The sequence below is a fragment of the Phyllobates terribilis genome, unplaced genomic scaffold, assembly GCF_046119375.1.
Source record: "Phyllobates terribilis strain yellow unplaced genomic scaffold, ASM4611937v1 Scaffold_2__4_contigs__length_985480577, whole genome shotgun sequence".
Lineage (NCBI taxonomy): Eukaryota > Metazoa > Chordata > Amphibia > Anura > Dendrobatidae > Phyllobates > Phyllobates terribilis.
In genome coordinates, this window is record NW_027362762.1 from 422,300,037 (window position 1) to 422,322,067 (window position 22,031).

Below are 22,031 nucleotides of genomic sequence, written 5' to 3' on the forward strand. Positions count from 1 at the left end.
CAGAAAATTAAATAATACATATATATTGGATTTACAATGTTTGTAATGAACCTTTATGAAAGTGGAATAACTCTTTAGTTTCCAAAGAGCCATATCTGCTGCGAAAGTTTGTTGCCATATGGTGTTCTACATATTTTATTGTATATTCGCTCCATGGGAACGAAACGTACCCTTAATGTAACAATATTTGACAACCACACACCATTTGATGAATGTAATTTTTTTTGTATATGGATTCAGTTTGATGTAACACATTTTTATAAATGTGCTTTCTTTTTAAAGACTGCTATGTTTTTACTTCCATCCGTTAAGTTTATTTTTCTTTTTTTGAAAGCAAAATGAAGATTTACATTGGTTTCTATAAAACAAAAATGTTTATTGGACCATGAAGTACACACAATTAATTACCATATACTCAACAGCTATATTTATAATACACAAACTAAGATTTATTTAATTCTAAGCTCCATCGGTGGAATTATACTACCCTAACCTTTATTCCCCAATTAGCATGAACTCTTTACTCTGAAGTAGTGTTATTTTTCAAAGTAAACAGTTTTAAAAAGTTCTTAAAAGTTTAAAAGTGTGAGTTGGAAAGAAGTGTCACCTAGACGGGAGCTCTATGGGAATGTTTATTCCAAATCCGAGGACTTTTTAAAACTATAGCCCCAATTCATCAAGCAATTTTTTGCAAGTTTTCTGCTTCAAATGTCAACAGTAGTTGTGCACCAAATTATGTAACTTTTGCCATTTTTATGAAATTCCCAGCCAGTTCTGACAACTTTTGAAACATGGGTGGGGCATGATGGAGCATACGTAACAAACTTATCATAATTTATGCTAAAATGGTGCATATGTCACATCAGAAATGTACCACAGTATCTGCCTTGAGTACATTTATTGCGGTGACGTAAAGTAACTGAAAGATGCACCAAATTCATTAACAGGAGCACAGCTCCTAATGAATTTGGCACATATTACTACAGGGCACACTACATTAAGACAGGTGAGCAAAACACTAGAATTGATGAATTTCGGTCTATGTTTTCTCTGAAACATAACAGCATTTCAGAGTAAAACATATTTTATTGGAATCAGGGAGCCTATCTTTATTCTATCATTATTTTAGAGTTAAAGTAGCATAAACCTGCTGACAGGTTCCCTTTTAAGGTAAATAGAGTTTGGAAACAAGAAGTTCAATATTAAAAAATCTTAAATTAGAAAAGAGTAAAAGAGAAAAAAACGAAAAAAACAGGTCATATCAGATTTCCCACCAGCCTCAATTTAAAGGTCGGTAAAGTCTACTATCTTAATGTTCTTCCTTTATTTCTGAGTATTACTTCCGATAATTCATCAGACAGTTCTGTTAATTAACTGTTTGGATTTTGCTTTTTGTATGTTCTGAACATTTGTCGAGGATGAGCTCTTTACTGGGTCTTGGTGGAATTGCCGGTTGGGCTTTATTTTCCATTTCATGCTGTTCCTCTATAAATAAAAGGAGATAATACATGTAGTTATTGGCAACATTAAGAATGCAGAAAAACACATTCATGGGGTGAGACTTACAATTAAGATAATTTAATTTGGTTTTTCCTACTGTATCTGTTGGTTCTCCAGCCATGTATGGTAATAATAGGCTCACCACTATTTTGTTCTTTGCTTCTACTTTCCCCACTTTCACTCTGCCACAATTAGCCAAGCAAATTGCCTAATCTACAGTTTATGTTGTATTAGGCTGTGGTTACATTTTTTCTTAACTTTAAATAATATAATTAATGTAAGACTTCAGCAGTCATAATTGTACATGTGCTTACCAATCATCATAGACTTGAAAGCATCAGTAGATGGATTACGTTGTTTTAAATATTTCTTGCTATTCCTTCTGTAAGTATCTTGGCTAATTTCTTTACGCTTTTGTGTGTGCATACTGTTAGCATTTGAAATAGTTTTCCTGCAAGAGAAATTAAACTTTTTCAATATTGTTTTAAAATTATAAAATAGGCATACATCTATGGAAAAAAACACATATTTATTATTATTTATTTTTAAAGAGCCAATAATTCCATTGTGTTGTACATGTGAAGAGGATTTACATAGATATAATAAATATATGAGACACATGAAACAAAATAAAGTAACAGGGTCTGTCATATGCTTCTCCCTCTCTAAACAGTGTTTGTACAAAATGTGTGCTGATTTGTGACTGTTATAATATGTGAAACTGCATAGAGTTCTATGAGCACTGATGTGCGCAGTTAATGTAAGGTGCATGGGTGACTGTGGAAGACCAAAGGATGTAGCGAGTGACAAGAGTTTTGAGGCTTCTGACTTCTGCATGTCAATGGGGATGTTGAAGTCACCCATGATGATGGTGGTAATGTCAACAGAGAGAAAGTGTAGAAGCCAGGTGGTGAAGTGATTGATAAAGGCAAAGGCAGGATCTGGGGGTTGGTATGTAACTTGGAGGTTTGAAGGAGAATAGATACTGACAGAGTGCAATTCAAAAGAAGGAAGGGTAAGGGAAGGTAGATGTGGGATTGAATTAGTGGTGCAGTTGTTAGACAATAGAAGTCCAATCTTCAATCATGTTTGCTGGCAGGGCGAGGAGACGGCCACCATAACACAAGACAGCAGGGGTGGCTGTGACAGAGGGTGTTAGTCATGTTTTTGTGAGACCCAGGAAAAATAGATTTTTAGAAGCAAAGAGTTCATAAATAACATTGAGTTTATTACAAATAGAGCAGGCATTCCATAGTGCTTCATTAAGAGGGAATGATGGTGCAGGGGTCAAACAGATAAATTTTAGGTTAAAGAGGTTGCAGGGATTTCTAGTAATTGAAGATTTATAGGAAGGAGAACTTGTAGTACTTATTAGCTGTGGAGGACCAATATTGTGAGATATATCACCAGCATTGAGGAGAAGCAGAGAGTAGTTGGGAGAAGAAGAGTGCATGGCTTGTTTTGTGTATTTAAGTGCCAATCTAAGTTTCAGGAGCAGTTCTACACATGAAGTCAGATGAGGTGGGAAATGGGAAGCAGAGATAAATATTTGTTTGGAGGAGATTGGGGATTGAGGATCGCGAAGAAGAGTTAGGTTAAGCATACCGAAAGAGTGTAATTGAGAAATATTCATAAAAGGGAAGGTGCAGTTAATCTAAGGTAGTTGCTCTTACCTTTTATTCACTTCTGGTACATTTTTGGTATATTTCTAATGTGCATTTAACAAGCTGCACTTTGTGATGAATGCCGGCCGGTGGGTGCAGCTCTCTGGCGCCCCCTTACCTCTCAGGTGAGTCAAGGTACTGCACCTAGAGTAAGTAGTGCCAGGAAGCTGCTACCAGCGGGGGAAAACACTGTGGTGTGTTGTCCCTTACACGTCACCAATCTGTGACGCCACGATACAGGCACAACTCTCTGGCGCCCCATTGCCTCTCAGGTCAGTCAAGGTACTGCACCTAGAGTGAGTGGTTGCCGGAGAGGCCATCCTGTAGCCCTCTGGGTATTTGAGGCCCTCTGCAGTGAGGGCGGTATATATATTTCCCTGGCTGCGCCAGTAATATATATCCACACCTCTGACCATCACTGCCAGCCTTCCTCAAATCCCCCAGATGGTATGCTGCCACCAGTTCTCGTTTGATACAAGCCCGATCCGTTAATAGACTTGTATCGGGTCAGGAACCAACCCGGTAGCGTTTCAGCCAAGCGTTTCTGGACCAATGGATTCGTATATGCAGACTAAAGGGTACAGCCCACGATTAATTGATGATTTAATCGATTATAAGAATACACTAGATTACAAGGCTATACAATTAACTATACAATGGTATTTGGCCAGAATAAGAGATATAACAATTAGACATACAAAACACAGGGATAACCACGATAAATCAATCTAAACATGCCTCCCCTGGGACCTTGTATATGGTTCTTCTAAATATCCAGCTTTCCAGGCCACTCATGGATTTATAAGTCCCATGATTGTGTCCGCGGGCACCTTCCCCACATGATACATTTTGTTTGGGTTCCCTAACTTGCATCGTGTGGTTATGAATTGATATTGTATCTTGTAGCTTTTGGTGGCCATTTTCCACAAAGAAAGCACATGGTTCCTTGGAGACAATGGAGAGGTTTGCAGGCTTGCACAAATGGTTTGCTTCTGGTTTCCAGTGACAGCCAGGTGTTAATTACCCCCCTGGGGCCTAGCTGACTCTGTCTTGCTTGGACACAGCAAAACTGGCCCATTTATTTACCATATCAAAGAAGTTTCTGGAGACTGATCTCCAGAGGTGGGGGCGAATAGCTCTGTTTACCAGGGGCTGCAGAAATGTGACATGCGGAGGAGCTGTGTGAGAGATGATTAGAAATGGCAATAGGGAATATCCTCAGGTATGACGTATCATACCTAAGATGGCGGCTGACTTTCATGACACATCCCCCTATAAGATAGCGGCAGGGGGTAACACACTCCTGTGTTCTCCCATGCGTCCTTCTGCACCCTCCCCTTGCCGGAATAACCCGTCAGCGTTACCGTGGTCACGGCCTCTTCTGTGGCGAATGGAGAAGTGATACTGCTGGAGAGCGAGGCTCCAGTGTAGCAACCTTCCATTCGACCCAGAGACCGTGTGTAACCAGCTGAGGGGGTTGTGGTCCGTCTCCACGGTGAAATGGCTCCCGTACAAGTAGTGCTGCAGACGCTGCAGGGCCCATACAATTGCCAGGCATTCCTTTTCCACCGTGGAGTAAGCCACCTCCCGTGGCAGTAGCTTCCTGCTCAGTTACAAGACAGGATGTTCCTGGCCTGTCGTGTTGACCTGACTTAGCACAGCACCAAGGCCAAAGTCACTGGCGTCGGTCTGTACCACAAACGGCCGGTCGAAGTCGGCAGCTTGAAGTACAGGGGAGCTACTTAGGGCGGTCTTGAGTGCCTTGAAGGCTGTCTCGCAGGCGACAGTCCAGTCGACTGAGACAGGCAGCTTCTTCTTGGTGAGGTCCATCAGGGGCTTGGCCAAGGTGCTATAGTGTGGAACGAACCTCCTGTAGTACCCGGCAGTCCCCAAGAAGGACAGCACCTGCTTTTTGGTCCTGGGGGTGGGCCAGGATGCGATGGCATCCACTTTTCCAGGTTCTCGCTTCAGAACACCCCCGCCTACCCGGTGACCCAGGTAGAGGACCTCACTCATGCCCAGCTGGCACTTTTCCGGCTTGATGGTCAAGCCTGCCCGGTGGATCCAACCGAGCACCTGCCGCAGGTGCTCTAGGTGATCCTCCCAGGTGGGACTGAAGACTGCAATATAGTCCAAGTACGCAGCCGCGTACCCTCCAAGTCCCTCAAGCAGCGTATTGACCATCCGCTGAAAAGTGGCAGGGGCATTCCTCATGCCGAATGGCATCACCGTGGACTCGTATAGTCCAAAAGGGGTGATAAAGGCAGAGCGTTCCCTTGCCGCGGGGGTCAGGGGAATCTGCCAGTATCCCCGGCTCAGATCCATGATGGTCAGGTACTTGGCCCCGGCCATACGATCGAGCAGGTCATCGATGCGTGGTATGGGAAACGCATCGGGGACCGTCACCGCGTTGAGCCCCCGGTAGTCCACGCAGAACCGCGTAGTTCGGTCCTTTTAAGGAACAGGACTACAGGTGAGGCCCACGCTCTGTTGGATGCCTGGATCACCCCCAGCTTCAGCATCTCGTCTATCTCTTGGCGCAGGTTTTCCTGCACCTCGAAAGAGACCCGATATGCTGAACGCCGGATTGGGGGGTGATCGCCGGTGACCACGTCATGGACAGCCATCTCAGTCCTTCCGGGCAGGCTGCTGAACAGCTCCCGGAAGGAGTGCAGGGTGGCCTCCAGCTGGGACCGTTGGTCCTCCGTGAGCTGGTGGCCAACCCTCACATCCTCGATGGATCCACCCGCCTTGGCTTGGGCGAGCAGATCCAGGAGGGTTTCTACTTCTCCCTCCTCGGAAGGTTGCACACTGGGTGGGCATACACTTCCCGCTCATGATGAGCCTTCATCATGTTCACGTGTAAGACCTTCCTCCTTCTATGGGCGTGGTCCAGAGTGACCAGATAGGTGACGGCGTTGAGTTTCTGGTGCACGAGGTATGGACCTTCCCAGGCTGCCTGAAGCTTGTTCTGTGGGGACCAGTACCCACACTTTTTGACCCACCTGGTAGGTCCTCTCACAAGCATTCTGGTTGTACCACCGCTACTGGTCTTCCTGGGCCTGGGCCATATTGTCCTGCACCAGCTTTGCCAAGGCCATCATCCTATCCCGGTGGAGCGCGACATACTCGATGACCGACACCTCCAAGGTGGCTAAATCCTCTTCCCATGCTTCCTTCACCAGAGCCAGGGGTCCCCGTACACGTCGCCCGTACAGGAGCTCAAAGGTGGAGAACCCCGTTGAGGCCTGCGGAGCCTCCCGGTAAGCAAATAGCAGGTGCGGGAGAAGACGCTCCCAGTCGCTCCCGTAGGAGTCGGCGAACATCTTAAGCATCTGTTTCAAGGTGCCATTGAACCGCTCACACAGGCTATTAGTCTGTGGGTGATACGGGCTGGCCACCAAGTGTTGCACCTGTATTTGCTTACATAGGGACTCCATCAGCTCCGACATGAACTGGGTCTCCTGAGCAGTGAGCATTTCCTGGGGAAATCCTACTCTGGAGAAAATCTCCAATAAGGCGGTTGCCACTTTGTCGGCCTTAGTGGACGACAAAACTACCGCTTCCAGGTACCGGGTGGCGTAGTCTACTACAGTCAGTATGAAGCGTTTCCCGCGGGGGCCAGTGGGCAGGGGTCCCACGAGATCCACAGCCACCCTCGAGAAAGGCTCTCCAATGATTGGCAGAGGTATCAGTGGGGCTTTGGAGCGCCGCCCTGACTTCCCCACCCTCTGACAGGTGACACACGACTTGCAGTAGGCCGTCGCCTCGGCTCCCATCCCTGGCCAGTAGAAATGCTGAGCTATCCTGGCCTTGGTTTTAGCGATCCCCAGGTGTCCGGCCATCGGAATCTCGTGTGTGAGCCGCAACAATTCCGCCCTGAACGGATAGGGTACCACTAACTGTCGGTCCTTGGGCTACGCCTCCGGTGAACCCTGCTGGACCGTCATCCGGTACAGCCGTCCCTGGTCCCAGACCACATGCTCGCCGTCTGAGTCCTGGGGACGCTGCGCCACCCGCTCATTGAGCACTTTCAGGCTGTCGTCGGCTTCCAATGCAGCCCGAAACTCCTGACTCGATGGGGCAAGAATCGAAGAAACTGCCACATCTTCCGTCAGCACCTCCAGACACGTCTCCTGGCCGCTGTCTGACCCAGCTGCCACTTGGTCAGAAATGGGGAAGCCTTCGGATCTTTGCGAGGCTCCTTGGGCTCCGGCGCTCCCACTCCTGGTGACAGTGGTTATGACCGCTGTGACCGTGAGTAGTGCCCGCTTCCCCTCGGTTTCTGACCAAGCCGCCAGATCAGGCAGGCTTCCTAGGCCTGTCGACATCCCGGACGTGGGGAACTCCTGCTCTGGGGTCTTATCTGGCGGTTCTTCTCCTGGGACACCCCCACCCCCCATGGCTCGCTTTCCCCCCTGCAGAGGCCCTAGACTCAGCGGCCTGGATTCTCCTGGAAGCCCTACGCTGCCGGTAGCAACCTTCCTCTCCATCTCTGAGCCTCCCTCTACAGGATCCTGCCCCCCTCCTCCCTCACCGGAGAACAAGAGGTCCCTGTGCGCTGCCTGAGCACCTCTGGGGGCATCCTCACCTTCCTCACCTGCTCTCACTAACAACCCTGTTTGTGTTGTGTCTGTGTGTGGGTTACTCTCAGGTTCCACTCCCTCCTCCTCCGCAGGAGACACACTCCATACAACATTATTGGTGTTAGAAGCAGATAAATCAAGACATTTTGGGGGGGCCGAACTTGGGGGTTCAGTGGGTACATACTGCGACACTAGCCGCCCCAAGTCGGTCACTAATAAAACGTTTGCGTGAATATTTGGTGTTACTCCCACCTCCCGCATCCCCCTCCCGGCAACCCAATCCAAATACACCATGGCAACGGGAAGTGCCGGCTCCACGCCTCCAATCCCGGAGACGGAAAGGGTCTCTCCCGGTACAAAGTCTTGAGTGGACACCACCTCAGGCCGTACCTGTCACGGGTGTGTCGCCACGAAGATCGTCACGATTACACAGCCTGACTTCTCGCAGCTGAGTTTTTGGTGCTTTGTGTTTTTCGGCAGTGAGGGAGTTAACTCTCTCTCTCTCTGTGCTAGACGAGGTCCAGCCTCGCCCAGCTGCAATCAATGCTGCTGTAGTGGGACCTGTCCCCTTTTGTTGTGATCTGGGGTCCTTCTCAGGACTAGATTACTTAGGTGCAGGGATCCTCAGGAGGTAGGGGTTACGCTGGCGGCCTGGACCTCTGTACCTTTAACAGTACCTCCAGGTAGAGGGATTAGTCAGGGCCCAGCTTAGGGTCAGCTTAGGCCCCCTACCTCCAGTACACAGAGACAGCGTGACATTTTCACCGACCACTTAGATTTTCTCCAGCTACCATGGATCCAGTAGCCGGTCTAGCTCGGCAGTTGCAGAGTTTGTCCTTGGAGCTGGCGGACGTTAGGTCCAAGGTTTTGTATCCTCAGGAGCAAGCCGGACCAGAACCTAAAGTAGCTCTCCCTGACAGGTTCACTGGGGGGCGGGACAAGTTTTTTCTTTTCCGGGAGGCATGCAAGTTGTACTTTCGGCTGCAGCCTCGGTCATCAGGGAGTGAAGAACAAAGGGTGGGAATTGTCATCTCGCTTCTACAAGGGGACCCACAATCTTGGGCGTTCTCTCTTCCCCCGGGCTCCCCGGCTCTCCAGTCAGTGGATAGGTTTTTTGCTGCTCTGGGTCTTGTATATGATGACCCGGATCGGATCTCCCTTGCTGAATCTAAGTTACGTAGGATCCGGCAGGGAGATCGTCTGGCGGAGGAATTCTGTTCGGAGTTCCGTAGGTGGGCCACTGACACCCAGTGGAATGACCCGGCTCTTAGGAGCCAGTTTTGTCAAGGTTTATCCGACAAATTACAGGATGTGTTGGCACAGTATGACTCTCCCACGTCACTGGAAGCCGCTATGGCCCTTGCTATTCGCATTGACAGACGGCTTCGGGAGAGGTGTGGGATAACTCCACCCCCTGTGATGACTCCACCTCCTACAAGGTCCCCTCATATGGTGGTTCCCCTGGTCAGTCCAGAGGAGCCTATGCAATTAGGAGGGACATCATTTCGGGGGAGGGGACCGGTGGTGCGCCATAAGACAGGAAGGTGTTTCTTCTGCGGGAGAAAGGGACATTTTATTGGGGGGTGTCCATCCCGTCCCTTGCAGAGTGAAGAGTCGTTGGAAAACTGTTGATCCCAGGTTGTGTGGTGGACGGCAATCTGGGAGTAGGTATTTCGTCCCTAGGTTCGTCTCAGTTTCTCGTACCGGCGGAGGTGGTGGTGGGTACGAGAACTGAGAGGATATCTGTTCTTCTGGATAGTGGGGCCGGGGCTAATCTGGTGGACGATCGGTTTGCCCGGGTTCAAGGTATGCGTTTGAGTGAGTTGGCTAAACCCATCCCCATATTCTCGATCGATGCCAGGCCTCTCGGTCAGGGAAGTTTTTTGCAAGCTGTGCATAACGTAAAACTTCAAGTGGGGGCGATACATAAAGAACTGTTGTCTTGCTACGTGTTGGAGGGTCTTCCCACTCCTATAGTGTTGGGCCTTCCTTGGTTAACTAAGCATAACCCGGTTATTAATTGGCAATCCAGAGAGATAAGCCAATGGAGTAAATTCTGTAATAAAAACTGCATGAATACGGTCATCGGTGCGGTTACTCCTAGGGTCTTACCTCCATTTCTGGCGGACTTTGAGGATGTATTCTCGGAGAAAGGGTGTCAGGAACTACCTCCTCATCGCGAGTATGACTGTTCTGTAAAACTGCTCCCTGAGGCCAAGTTACCTAAAGCTAGGTTGTATAACCTTTCTGGTCCTGAGAGGCAGGCCATGAAGGATTATATTTCAGAAAGTCTGGCTAAGGGGCATATTAGACCTTCATCTTCACCGGTGGCCGCGGGGTTCTTCTTTGTGAAGAAGAAAGATGGAGGCCTACGCCCTTGCCTGGATTTCCGTGAACTTAATCGGATTACGGTCCGAGATCCGTATCCACTCCCACTTATTCCCGATCTCTTTAATCAGATCGTGGGCGCCAAATGGTTCTCTAAGTTGGATCTCAGGGGGGCGTACAATCTGATTAGGATGAAGGAGGGGGATGAGTGGAAGACGGCGTTTAACACTCCGGAGGGGCATTATGAGAACCTTGTCATGCCATTCGGTCTGACTAATGCCCCGGCGGTGTTCCAACACTTTGTTAATGACATTTTTTGCCGCCTGGTGGGACAGTTTGTTGTCATATATCTGGATGATATCTTAATTTACTCGCCGGATCTGGTGTTTCATCAGGAGCACGTTAGGCAGGTGTTACAGATCTTGCGGGATAATAAACTGTATGCCAAATGGGAAAAGTGTGTGTTCGCCGTACAGGAACTCCAGTTTTTAGGCTTCCTGGTTTCAGCGTCCGGTTTTCGTATGGACCCTGGGAAAGTGCGGGCAGTTCTTGAGTGGGATCGGCCAGAGAATCTTAAGGCACTACAATGTTTCCTGGGGTTTGCTAATTATTACCGGAAGTTCATTCGTAATTTCTCGTCCATGGTTAAGCCTCTCACAGACATGACTAAAAAGGGGACGGATTTTTCTAGGTGGTCTGACAAGGCTTGTCAAGCATTCTCCTCCTTGAAAAAATGTTTTGCCTCGGCACCCATACTCATTCAACCTGATGCGTCACAGCCATTCATTGTAGAGGTAGACGCTTCCGAGGTAGGGGTGGGAGTGGTATTGTCACAAGGTTCGTCCCCTGGTAAGTGGCATCCGTGCGCCTTTTTCTCTAAAAAATTGTCGTCCGCTGAGAGGAATTACGATGTCGGCAATAGGGAACTCTTGGCCATTAAGTTAGCTTTTGAGGAGTGGCGCCATTTTTTAGAGGGGGCAGTCCATCCGGTCACCGTCATCACCGATCACAAGAACCTGCTATATCTGGAGTCCGCGAAACGTCTGAATCCCAGACAAGCTAGGTGGTCATTGTTTTTTACCAGGTTTAATTTTGTCGTTACATATCGTCCTGGGTCAAAAAATGTAAAGGCGGATGCCTTATCTCGTAGTTTCCCAGGGGCCGGGAATACGGACGACCCGATTCCTATCCTTCAGGAGGGGGTGGTGGTTTCGGCAGTATGCTCTGAGCTTGAGGAGGAGGTATTGGAGGCTCAGGGGGACGCCCCTGTTGGACCTCCGGGGAGACTGTTTGTTCCAGATCAGTTGCGACAAAAGGTGATCGAGGCACACCATAACTCAGTTTTTGCAGGACACCCGGGGAGTAAAGCAACTGTGGATCTCCTCTCGCGTTGGTTTTGGTGGCCTAACTTACATAAGGAGGTGGTAACTTTTGTCGCGTCCTGTGGGGTTTGTGCGCGCTCTAAGACCTCACATACCCGTCCGTCTGGGGCCCTCTTACCTTTGAAGATCCCGGAGCGTCCTTGGACTCATCTGTCTATGGACTTTATTACGGACCTCCCTCCGTCTTCGGGTAAAACGGTCATACTCGTTGTAGTGGACAGGTTCAGCAAGATGGCACATTTTATCGCTCTTCCTGCTCTTCCTAATGCTAAAACTCTTGCGCAGGTGTTCATTGGGGAGATTGTGAGGCTTCACGGGGTACCCTCCGAGGTGGTGTCAGATCGGGGGTCTCAGTTTGTGTCCAAATTCTGGAAGGCGTTTTGTACACGGCAGGGGATGCATTTATCGTTCTCATCGGCTTTTCATCCTCAGACCAATGGTCAGACGGAACGTATGAACCAGAGCTTGGAGACATATCTCCGGTGTTTTGTGTCAGAGAACCAGGAGGACTGGGCTTCTTTCTTACCTCTGGCAGAGTTTGCTCTTAATAATAGGGGAAGCGAGTCCACTAGTAAGTCCCCGTTTTTTGGGGCATATGGTTTTCGCCCCCAGTTTTGTACTTTCAGTAGGGGGGGGCTCTTCGGGGGTTCCTGAGGAGGAACGATTTTCCTCATCACTCGCTTCAGTATGGAGAGGGGTGCTGAAGAATCTGAATACTATGGGGAACCGATACAAACGTATGGCTGATAGGAGGAGAGTGTCTGGTCCAGACCTAAGTGTGAACGATCTGGTATGGTTGTCTACCAGGAATATAAAACTTAAGGTTCCCTCCTGGAAACTGGGTCCCAGGTTCATCGGGCCGTACAGGATCAGTTCTATAATTAATCCGGTGGCATTCCGTCTTGACCTCCCCCCTACGTTTAAAATTCACAACGTGTTCCACAGATCGTTGCTTAAGAGGTATGTGGCGCCGGTGGTACCGTCACCTTTACCTCCCCCTCCAGTGGTGGTCAATGGTAACTTGGAGTTCCAGGTATCGAGGGTCATCGATTCACGCTTTAATCGCCGGTCCCTTCAGTACCTGGTTCATTGGAAGGGGTATGGTCTTGAGGAGAGGATGTGGGTTCCTGCGTCGGATATTAACGCAGACCGATTAGTTCGGGCCTTCCACACGACTCACCTGGATAAACCTGGCCCTGAGGGTCCGGAGGCCCCTCGTAGAAGGGGGGGTACTGTCACGGGTGTGTCGCCACGAAGATCATCACGATTACACAGCCTGACTTCTCGCAGCTGAGTTTTTGGTGCTTTGTGTTTTTCGGCAGTGAGGGAGTTAACTCTCTCTCTCTCTCTGTGCTAGACGAGGTCCAGCCTCGCCCAGCTGCAATCAATGCTGCTGTAGTGGGACTCCTTCAAATGCCTTCCGGTCTGTTGGGGAAGTGTCGGTGAAAGCATTTCATGCAGACTAACAGAGCGGATCGTGGTATTTGGAGTTTCAGAGCTAAGTGTATTTGGAGTGTTTTTTCCCTTCCTCGCTTTATCATTTATCTCCTTTCCCGTTGGTGTTCCCTCTGTTGTAGTTGTGTAGTTTTTGTATGCAAGGTGGTTTTGGTTTTACCCTTGTACTGTCTCGTTCGTCTAAGTACTGAGTGTGGGCATATTTATACCTGTCCCCTTTTGTTGTGATCTGGGGTCCTTCTCAGGACTAGATTACTTAGGTGCAGGGATCCTCAGGAGGTAGGGGTTACGCTGGCGGCCTGGACCTCTGTACCTTTAACAGTACCTCCAGGTAGAGGGATTAGTCAGGGCCCCAGCTTAGGGTCAGCTTAGGCCCCCTACCTCCAGTACACAGAGACAGCGTGACAGTACCAGGGTTCGTTCAGCGCCAGTGTCCCGCAGTCCCATGACCGCAGAACGGCCTATGGTGACGGGTTGGATATTGCCCAGGGACCTACCACCACCCCCTCCCACACACAGAACATTGGGCGCTCTCTGGGACTGGGATGGGGCCTTTTGGCGCTGGGGACACTCAGCCCTAAAGTGTCCTGGCTTGTTGCAATGATGACAGCGTCTTACGTCTGTTCCTTGCCTGGAGACGGCAACAGGGGGATACACCCCTTGTGTTCTGGGGGCTAGGGAAACAGGGGCAGGATTGGGCTTACCCCCTCTCCAGGTGCTGCTGGCAGACTTCTTCGGCTCAGGCGCCCTGTTATTGGCATACTCATCTGCCAGGGCGGCTGTAGCAGAAGCCCCCATTGGTTTGCGGTCACGGAGGAACTGTCGGAGGTCCTCTGGGCAGTTCCACAAGAACTGCTCCGTGACGAATAGCTCCTGGACCTCCTGGTGGGTAGTAAGCACTAGACCCGAGGTCCAGTGCTCTGCGGCTCTCAACAGCGCCCGCATATGATCGGTCCAGGTGTCCTTGGGGCCACGCAGCAGGCTCCGGAACTTCTGGTGGTACGACTCCGGAGTGAGGTTGTACTGCAGGATCAGGGCCCGCTTGATGCTGTCGTAGTCCTGTACCTCCCCAGCAGGTAAGTCCACCAAGGCATCCAGGGACTTACCCCTCAAACGGGGGGTCAGGTATCTTGCCGACTGATCCCGGGCCAGATGGTGCTGAAGGCAGGTCCTTTTGAATGCCACCAGAAAGGAGTCCAGGTCTCCATCTTTCTCAAGCAGGGGGAAGTCCTTGGCTCGGACTTTACAGGTCTTCGCCTCCTGGAGGTGCTGGAAGGAATCCATGCTGAGCCAGGTTCAGTTGATGCTTGCGCTCCGCATCTCGTTCTGCACGCTCCGCAGCAGCTCGTTCTGCATGCTCCGCAGCTCGTTCTGCACGCTCCGCCTCTTCTATTCGCCGGCGTTCATCCATGAGGAGCCGAAAAGTGGCGGTGTCCCCAGACCGCTGACTGGCCAGGGCCGATTGCAGGAGGGCATCCATGCTGGACAGGCTGTAGTGGGCAGGTGGTGGGCAGTCCACTGCGGGACCGAGTACTGGGGTCGGGCTCCTTGAGGTGCCCGAGCTGAGCTCCTCCCCGCCATGAGTAACATTGTCCTCCCCTGCCTGCTCACCGACCAAAGCATTGGTCTTCTCCTTCACCTTGTTCCTGGTGCCTTCCGCCATCTTGGTAACCTTGGGTCACTGACACCGCTGCAACCCTGAGTTTGCACACACCTTGTTATAATTTTACTCTGACCGTCTAGTGTTGGGCTGACCTTAAGACTCCAGCAGTGGAAATTACCACTGGCAGTCTTTAGTGTCTGTGAGTAGGGATCCCACGTACACTATACTCTGCAATCCCACCGCTCTGCCACCAATGTGATGAATGCCGGCCGGTGGGTGCAGCTCTCTGGCGCCCCCTTATCTCTCAGGTGAGTCAAGGTACTGCACCTAGAGTAAGTAGTGCCAGGAAGCTGCTACCAGCGGGGGAAAACACGGTGGTGTGTTGTCCCTTACACGTCACCAATTCGTGACGCCACGATACAGGCACAACTCTCTGGCGCCCCCTTGCCTCTCAGGTCAGTCAAGGTACTGCACCTAGAGTGAGTGGTCGCCGGAGAGGCCGTCCTGTAGCCCTCTGGGTATTTGAGGCCCTCTGCAGTGAGGGCGGTATATATATTTCCCTGGCTGCACCAGTAATATATATCCACACCTCCGACCGTCACTGCCAGCCTTCCTCAAATCTCCCAGATGGTATGCTGCCACCAGTTCTCGTTTGATACAAGCCCGGTCCGTTAATAGACTTGTATCGGGTCAGGAACCAACCAGGTATCGTTTCCGGACCAATGGATTCATATATGAAGAGTAAAGGGTACAGCCCACGATTAATTGATGGTTTAATCGATTATAAGAATACACTAGATTACAAGGCTATACAATTAACTATACAACGGTATTTGGCCAGAATAAGAGATATAACAATTAGACATACAAAACACAGGGATAACCACGATAAATCAGTTACCGTTCTTGTGGTGCAAGGGAGAATTTGCTATCCCACAGGTCCAAGCTTAGTTGCAGTCGTCCAGGCCTCAGTAGCACATGGCAAAGGTGCTCCTCCCACTCAGAGACCGGGACCCGACGACAGGAGGTGTTCACCGCATCTCCTGGGTCAAACTGAGGGGGTTTCTGGCTGTCGGCTATATTAAAGTCCTGTCACGCCCACTCTTTGTGATGTCAGTTTACTAAGCCCCGCCCCCCTACCAATGCTCGTTTTAGCTCCATTTTAGAAAAGTACCCATAACTTTCCCTGGGGTGATCTCATCGTATCACCAGAGGTCTCGTCGTGAGCCTACTCTTCCGGGGAAGCCATTGACTCTAAACATGCCTCCCCTGGGACCTTGTATATGGTTCTTCTAAATATCCAGCTTTCCAGGCCACTCATGGATTTATAAGTCCCATGATTGTGTCCGCGGGCACCTTCCCCACATGATACATTTTGTTTGGATTCCCTAACTTGTATCGTGTGGTTATGAATTGATAGTGTATCTTGTAGCTTTTGGTGGCCATTTTCCACAAAGAAAGCACATGGTTCCTTGGAGACAATGGAGAGGTTTGCAGGCTTGCACAAATGGTTTGCTTCTGGTTTCCAGTGACAGCCAGGTGTTAATTACTCCCCTGGGGCCTAGCTGACTCTGTCCTGCTTGGACACAGCAAAACTGGCCCATCTATTTACCATATCAAAGAAGTTTCTAGAGACTGATCTCCAGAGGTGGGGGCGAATAGCTCTGTTTACCAGGGGCTGCAGAAATGTGACAGGAGCTGTGTGAGGGATGTTTAGAAATGGCAATAGGGAATATCCTCAGGTATGACGTATCATACCTAAGATGGCGGCTAACTTTCATGACACACTTAAAGGAGCTGCACACATAGACCACCATAGCATTTACACAAAAAAAAGTATGATTTTGTTATGTGCAGAATTACATGATGGTGGAGAAACATTATTAGCTATGATAAAACTGAATTATTTGCAATTACAACAAATTAATGGTGCTTTTGACATAGTAGGTCTAAAATAGAATAAAAGAATCTCATCATAGTAAACAGTAGTAGTCAGACTCATAGAAGGGTGATGATGAGGCTCATAACACCAGCACATGATGTTTGAAAGAAATGGCTAGAATTGTTTTTTTTAATAATAGCTACTAACGGCCTCACTTGACTTCACATAGGAGATGTTGTTGGGCAAAAGACCATAATGGTAAGACAGTGGCCAATTTTTGACAATACATTTTTACTGCCATTTCAATGTTATCGATTTAGTTTTTACCTCCGAGGTGGCAAGCTTTTGGTCTGTTTTCCATTTGCAGCAGGAGCATCTCCAGACTTTTGAAGGTACATTGCAGGAAAGTAGCCAGTCATGCTGCCTCTCCTGGAAAAAAAAAAATATTTACTGTACTAAGTGGAAATTTTAATTATATGAGTCATGTAGTAGGTACTTATAGATGGGTTTTCCGGGCATACAGATTGTTAAAACATTGTAAAGCCTGTGAGAAATTAAGAAACTTCATAATTTACTTGCTTTTAAAATTGTGCCCTGTTCCTGAGCTATCACATGTGATCATGTGGCCTCCTGCTCTTTACTTCCAAGTCCATTCCAAGCACAGAGTATAGAGATTTCCAGTCTGTGCTTTAAAAGGAACGTAGCCTGTCAGTCATGTACAGACCTGCATGCATGCTCTGATTAGTAATGTCCTGGGTGTGGTGACCAGTGATCCTCACAAGTTGTGAGTGACTTGGGATGTATACAGGGTGGGAAGACAAAACCCAGAAAGGTGGGGCACAGCTATATAAAGGATATGACTCATGGCTCCTTTACATCCAAGGTTAGAAACTGGTACAGTAAAGGTCAGAGCTGGCTCCAGATTTTTGTGGGCCATGGGCGAAAGAGTCTCAGCGGGCCTCTATAACACATACCACGATTCATGTTGCACAGATACCGCAGAAATATATATATATATATATATATATATATATATATATATATATATATATATATATATATAGTACAACGACGAAGATTTCACTTCTTACATTACATTAGCTATATCTATTGTAAATTCCACAATAGCTCAGAAACCGGCGAATCGCTCCATACAGAATACTGGCCCCCATATAACGCTCCATGCAGGCTGTGCCCCCACATAATGCTCCATGCAGGCTTTTCCCCCTTATAATGCCCCATGCAGGCTGTTCCCCCCATATAATGCCCCATGCAGGATGCCACCCCCCTTACAATGCCCCATGCAGGATGTCACCCCCCTTACAATGCCCCATGCATTATGTCACCCCCCTTACAATGCCCCATGCATTATGTCACCCCCCTTATAATGCCCCATGCATTATGTCTCCCCCCTTATAATGCCCCATGCAGGATGTCACTCCCCCCCCCTTATAATGCCCCATGCGGATGTCACCTCTCCCCCCATATAATGCCCCATGCAGGATGTCACTCCCCCCCTTTTAATGCCCCATGCAGGATGTCACTCCCCCCCTTTTAATGCCCCATGCAGGATGATACTCCCCCTTTTAATGCCCCATGCAGGATGTCACACACACCCCCCTCCCTTATAATGCCCCATGCAGGATGTCACACACCCCCCTCCTTTATAATGCCCCATGCAGGATGTCACTTCCCCCACTTTTAATGCCCTATGCAGGATGTCACACACACACCCCCTCCCTTATAATGCCCCATGCAGGATGTCACCCCCCCTCCCTTATAATACCCAATGCAGGGTGTCACTTCCTCCCTTTTAATGCCGCATGCAGGATGTCACTCCCCCCCCCCTTTTAGTGCCCCATGCAAGATGTCACGCCCCCCCCTCCCTTATAATGTCCCATGCAGGATGTCACCCCCCCCTTATAATGTCCCGTGTAGGATGTCACTTTCCCCCCTTTTAATGCCTCATGCAGGATGTCACACACCCGCACCTGCCTTATAATGCCCCATGCAGGATGTCACACACACCCCCCTCCCTTATGATGCCCCATGCAGGATGTCACCCCCCCCTTCCCTTATAATGCCCCATGCAGGATGTCATCCCCCCTCCCTTATAATGCCCCATGCCTCCATACATTAAAAAAAAAAAATCAAATACTAATTTTTCCTAAGCGTTTCTGCATCTCCCTGGCAGAAAAAACGCATGTGCAGTTTACATGCATTTTTTCTGCCAGGGACAAGCGTGTGTCAAGCGTTTTTAGCATGCGATTTCGCATGCTTTTGTCAAGTTCTTTTCCAAGTGATTTTAGCATCACTTGCAAAAGTGCTTGAAAATTGGTCACACAATATAAATCCATGCAACCGGCATGGATTTATATTGTGTAACCAACATAATTAAAAAAAAAAAAGAATTAGAACGTAAAAAATAAAAAATAACCTTATACTCACCTTTCCGGTGGCCTCAGTCTGCTCCCGGCGTCGCTGCGGGCCCCGTAGCGGGTACTGTAATGTAAAAGGACCTTCCATGACGTCAGCGGTCATGTGACAGGTCATGCGACCGCCAAAGTCAGCGGTCGCGTGACCTGTCGCATGACCGCTGACATCATGGAAGGTCTTTTTACATTACCGTTACGGTGCCAGCAGCGACGCCGGGAGCAGAGCGGGGGCCATCGGAAGGTGAGTATAAGGTTATTTTAACTCTATTTTTACTTACAGGTAAGGAAGAGTCTCCTCTTCTCCAGACCCGGGTACCATCCGCGCATTAATCGCATAAGATCCGCATGACTACATGTAGTCATGCGGATCTTATGCGATCCAATGTAAGTCAATGGTGGTGATTTCGCAGCAAAATCACACTAGAATTGGTCTTGCTGCGGGTTTTACCGCAATGCGAATTCGCAGCGGAAATTTCCCCATGATGTGCACAGCACATGCGAATTTGCATTGCAGTAAATGGCAGACCTATTACAAGCAATTTTAATATGTTTTCGCAGCAAAGATATGCCGCAAAAATGCATTAAAATCGCTTTGTGTGCACATAGCCTAAATGGGGCTCGCTGACCACCCTCTTCGTATGTGGACACTATGGCACTAAACAAGCATTGAATTCACTTCATTCTTAAAAGGGTTGTCCACTACTAAAATAAAAACACTTAGGCCACATCCCCACTATCAGTATTTGGTCAGTATTCAGTCAGTATTTTTTCTCAGGAGTGGGAGACAAAACCAGGAGCGGGTGATAAATGCAGAATTGGTGACTTGTTTCTATTATACCTTTTCTCTGATTGTTCCTCACCTGGTTTTGGCTCCCACTCCTGAGAAGAAGTACTGACCGAATACTGACCAAATTCAGATAATGGGGCCGTGGCCTTATACTCAACTCCCGTGACGGCGCTGTTCCACCGCAGCGGTGTCAGCACTCGCGTTCCCGGGGACTTCGGACAAATCGAACATGAAGAGGAAGTCAGGGCTGTGGCTGGCCACTCACATACTCTTGATTATGGATACGTCTGAAGACGGGGAGAGTGACGCCAGAGCTGCTTTGGCGCAGGGCTCATGTATCATAACAGCTGCAAAAAAGCCCCAGGAAAGCTAGTGCCGACACCACTGGAACTGTGCCAGCATGGGAGGAGAGTATAAATGTTTTTATTTTATCGGTGCCAAACATTCAGATCAAGAAGGGATTGTCCTAGTGGTGGACAACGCCTTTAAGATCTGTAGAGATCAGACCAATCATAAAATTATGTCCTATCCAAGGAATATACTATTGCTGTACAAGGAATGAAGGAAAACCCCTTCATTGGGGTTGGAATTATAAAGTAGACACATAATGCTTTTTCACTGTTTAATAGTTAAAGTGATTGTCCTGGTTCATCTTTTTACCTGCAAATATGTTCAGTATTTGTAGCCTAGTTGCCTTGATTCCTTCTTATGCCCAATGTTCCTATGTAACCTACAACCTGTTTAGCTTAGCTCTGATCTCAGTGGCAGCACGGTATGTTGGTAAAACTATACTTCGCAAGCTCCCCAGTGCTTTTCTGCCAAGCGCCTTATAACTCATAACCCTTATTCAGGTCCTGCTCTGATTTAAAGGGGCCAAACCAGCTGATAATGTAGGGTTCAGCCAACGGTCTAATTGTATGGGAGCCTTGCACAATTAATTGTTGATGAAGTTAAAGGGGTATTCCCATCTCCAAGATCCTATCACAATATGTAGTAGGTGTAATAATAATAATATTAGCAAATACCTACAATTAGAAATGTTTTATAGTATTTTTTGATTGGCTAGGTCTCTTTCCTCATGTGCATGAATTGCAGGACCTTAGGTATCCATGGTTACGTCCACTGATAAAGTGACAGTTAACTAGCTGCTAGTGGTCGTAACCATGGATACCTAAGGTCCTGTATTGCCTGCACATGAGGTAAGTGGTATAGCGAATCAAAAATACTATACTACATTTCTAATTGGAAGTATTTGCTATTATTATTATTATTACACCTACTACATATTGGGATAGGATCTTGGAGATGGGCATACCCCTTTAATCCTCTACCAAAGCTGATCCTGCTCCCAAACCTCACCCCACAAAGTGATGTCAACTGAGCAATACATAACAATTGCTGATGGAGTCAAGTGACCGCTGGGTACGGAGCGGGATAGGGAAGATGCAGCTAAAGAAAACAAATGATAAACCTTATTGCCCTGCTGCTGTTGGAACGATGCAAGGTAAAACTCTTTAAAAAATAATTTGAAAGAAAAATGTAAAAAAATAAAATGCAAGGTAAAACACTTTACAAAAGTAAAATGATTTAGGCTGGGTGCCCACATAGCGTTTTTCAAGCGTTTATGCTGCGGAATTTCCGCAGCATAAATGCTTGTGAAACACTAGGTAATCCGCACCCCATGGTCCCCAAGGGGATTCCGCATGTTCTATGCACATGCTGCGGATTTTTCCGCAGCGTTTATGCTGCGTACAAAAATCCGCAGCATGTCATTTAATTTTGCGGAAGCGCAGCGGAACTCCCGCCATTGACTTGCATTGAGACGCATAGAAACCGCGACTGTACATTTGTACAAGCGGCTTCTATGCGTCTCTATGTACAGATGGTACCCAGTTCTGGAGGAGAGAAGACTCTCATCCAGACCTGGGTACCATTCTACCTGTAAAAAAAGAATAAAATAACAAATAAAGTTTATACTCACCTTTCCGAAGGCTTCTCTCTGAATGCCGGCATCGCTTGAGGACCTGCGGTGACGTCACAGTCATGTGACCGCAGGCCCTTCACCACTCTGTCTCGTGATATGCCGGCATCCAGGAAGCAGAGAGGAACGAGCGCTGCAGCCACGCCGGGGCCTCGGGGGTGAGTATAGCTTTATTTGTTTTCATTTTTACGGTTCACACTGTATAAATCCATGCTGTTTGCATGGATTTATACAGTGTGACCTAGTTGTCAAGCACTTTCCAAGTGATGCTATCACCTGGAAAGCGCTTGTCAATCTGCATGCGGAAAAGCATGTGAATCCGCATGTATTCTGCAGGAAAAACGCATGCACAATCTGCATGCGTTTTTTCTGCCAGGGAGATGCAGAAATGATGCAGAAATTTTCTGCTTCATTTCTGCATCGTGGGC

At 48.3% G+C, this 22,031-nt stretch overlaps 1 protein-coding gene across 1 annotated transcript in view; it reads right to left on the reverse strand.

The window, feature by feature from the left end:
- Positions 1 to 355: 355 nt before the first annotated feature.
- The window catches only part of NCF1 (neutrophil cytosolic factor 1), a 47,333-nt gene continuing 25,657 nt past the window's right edge, over positions 356 to 22,031 (reverse strand). Inside the window, exons 9-11 of the mRNA XM_073670540.1 lie at positions 16,728 to 16,829; positions 1,815 to 1,951; positions 356 to 1,485 (exon numbers count right to left, since the gene is read on the reverse strand). Coding sequence (XP_073526641.1) covers positions 1,367 to 1,485; positions 1,815 to 1,951; positions 16,728 to 16,829 — 358 coding nt within the window. The 3' untranslated portion in view covers positions 356 to 1,366. The remainder of the gene's footprint in view (positions 1,486 to 1,814; positions 1,952 to 16,727; positions 16,830 to 22,031) is intronic.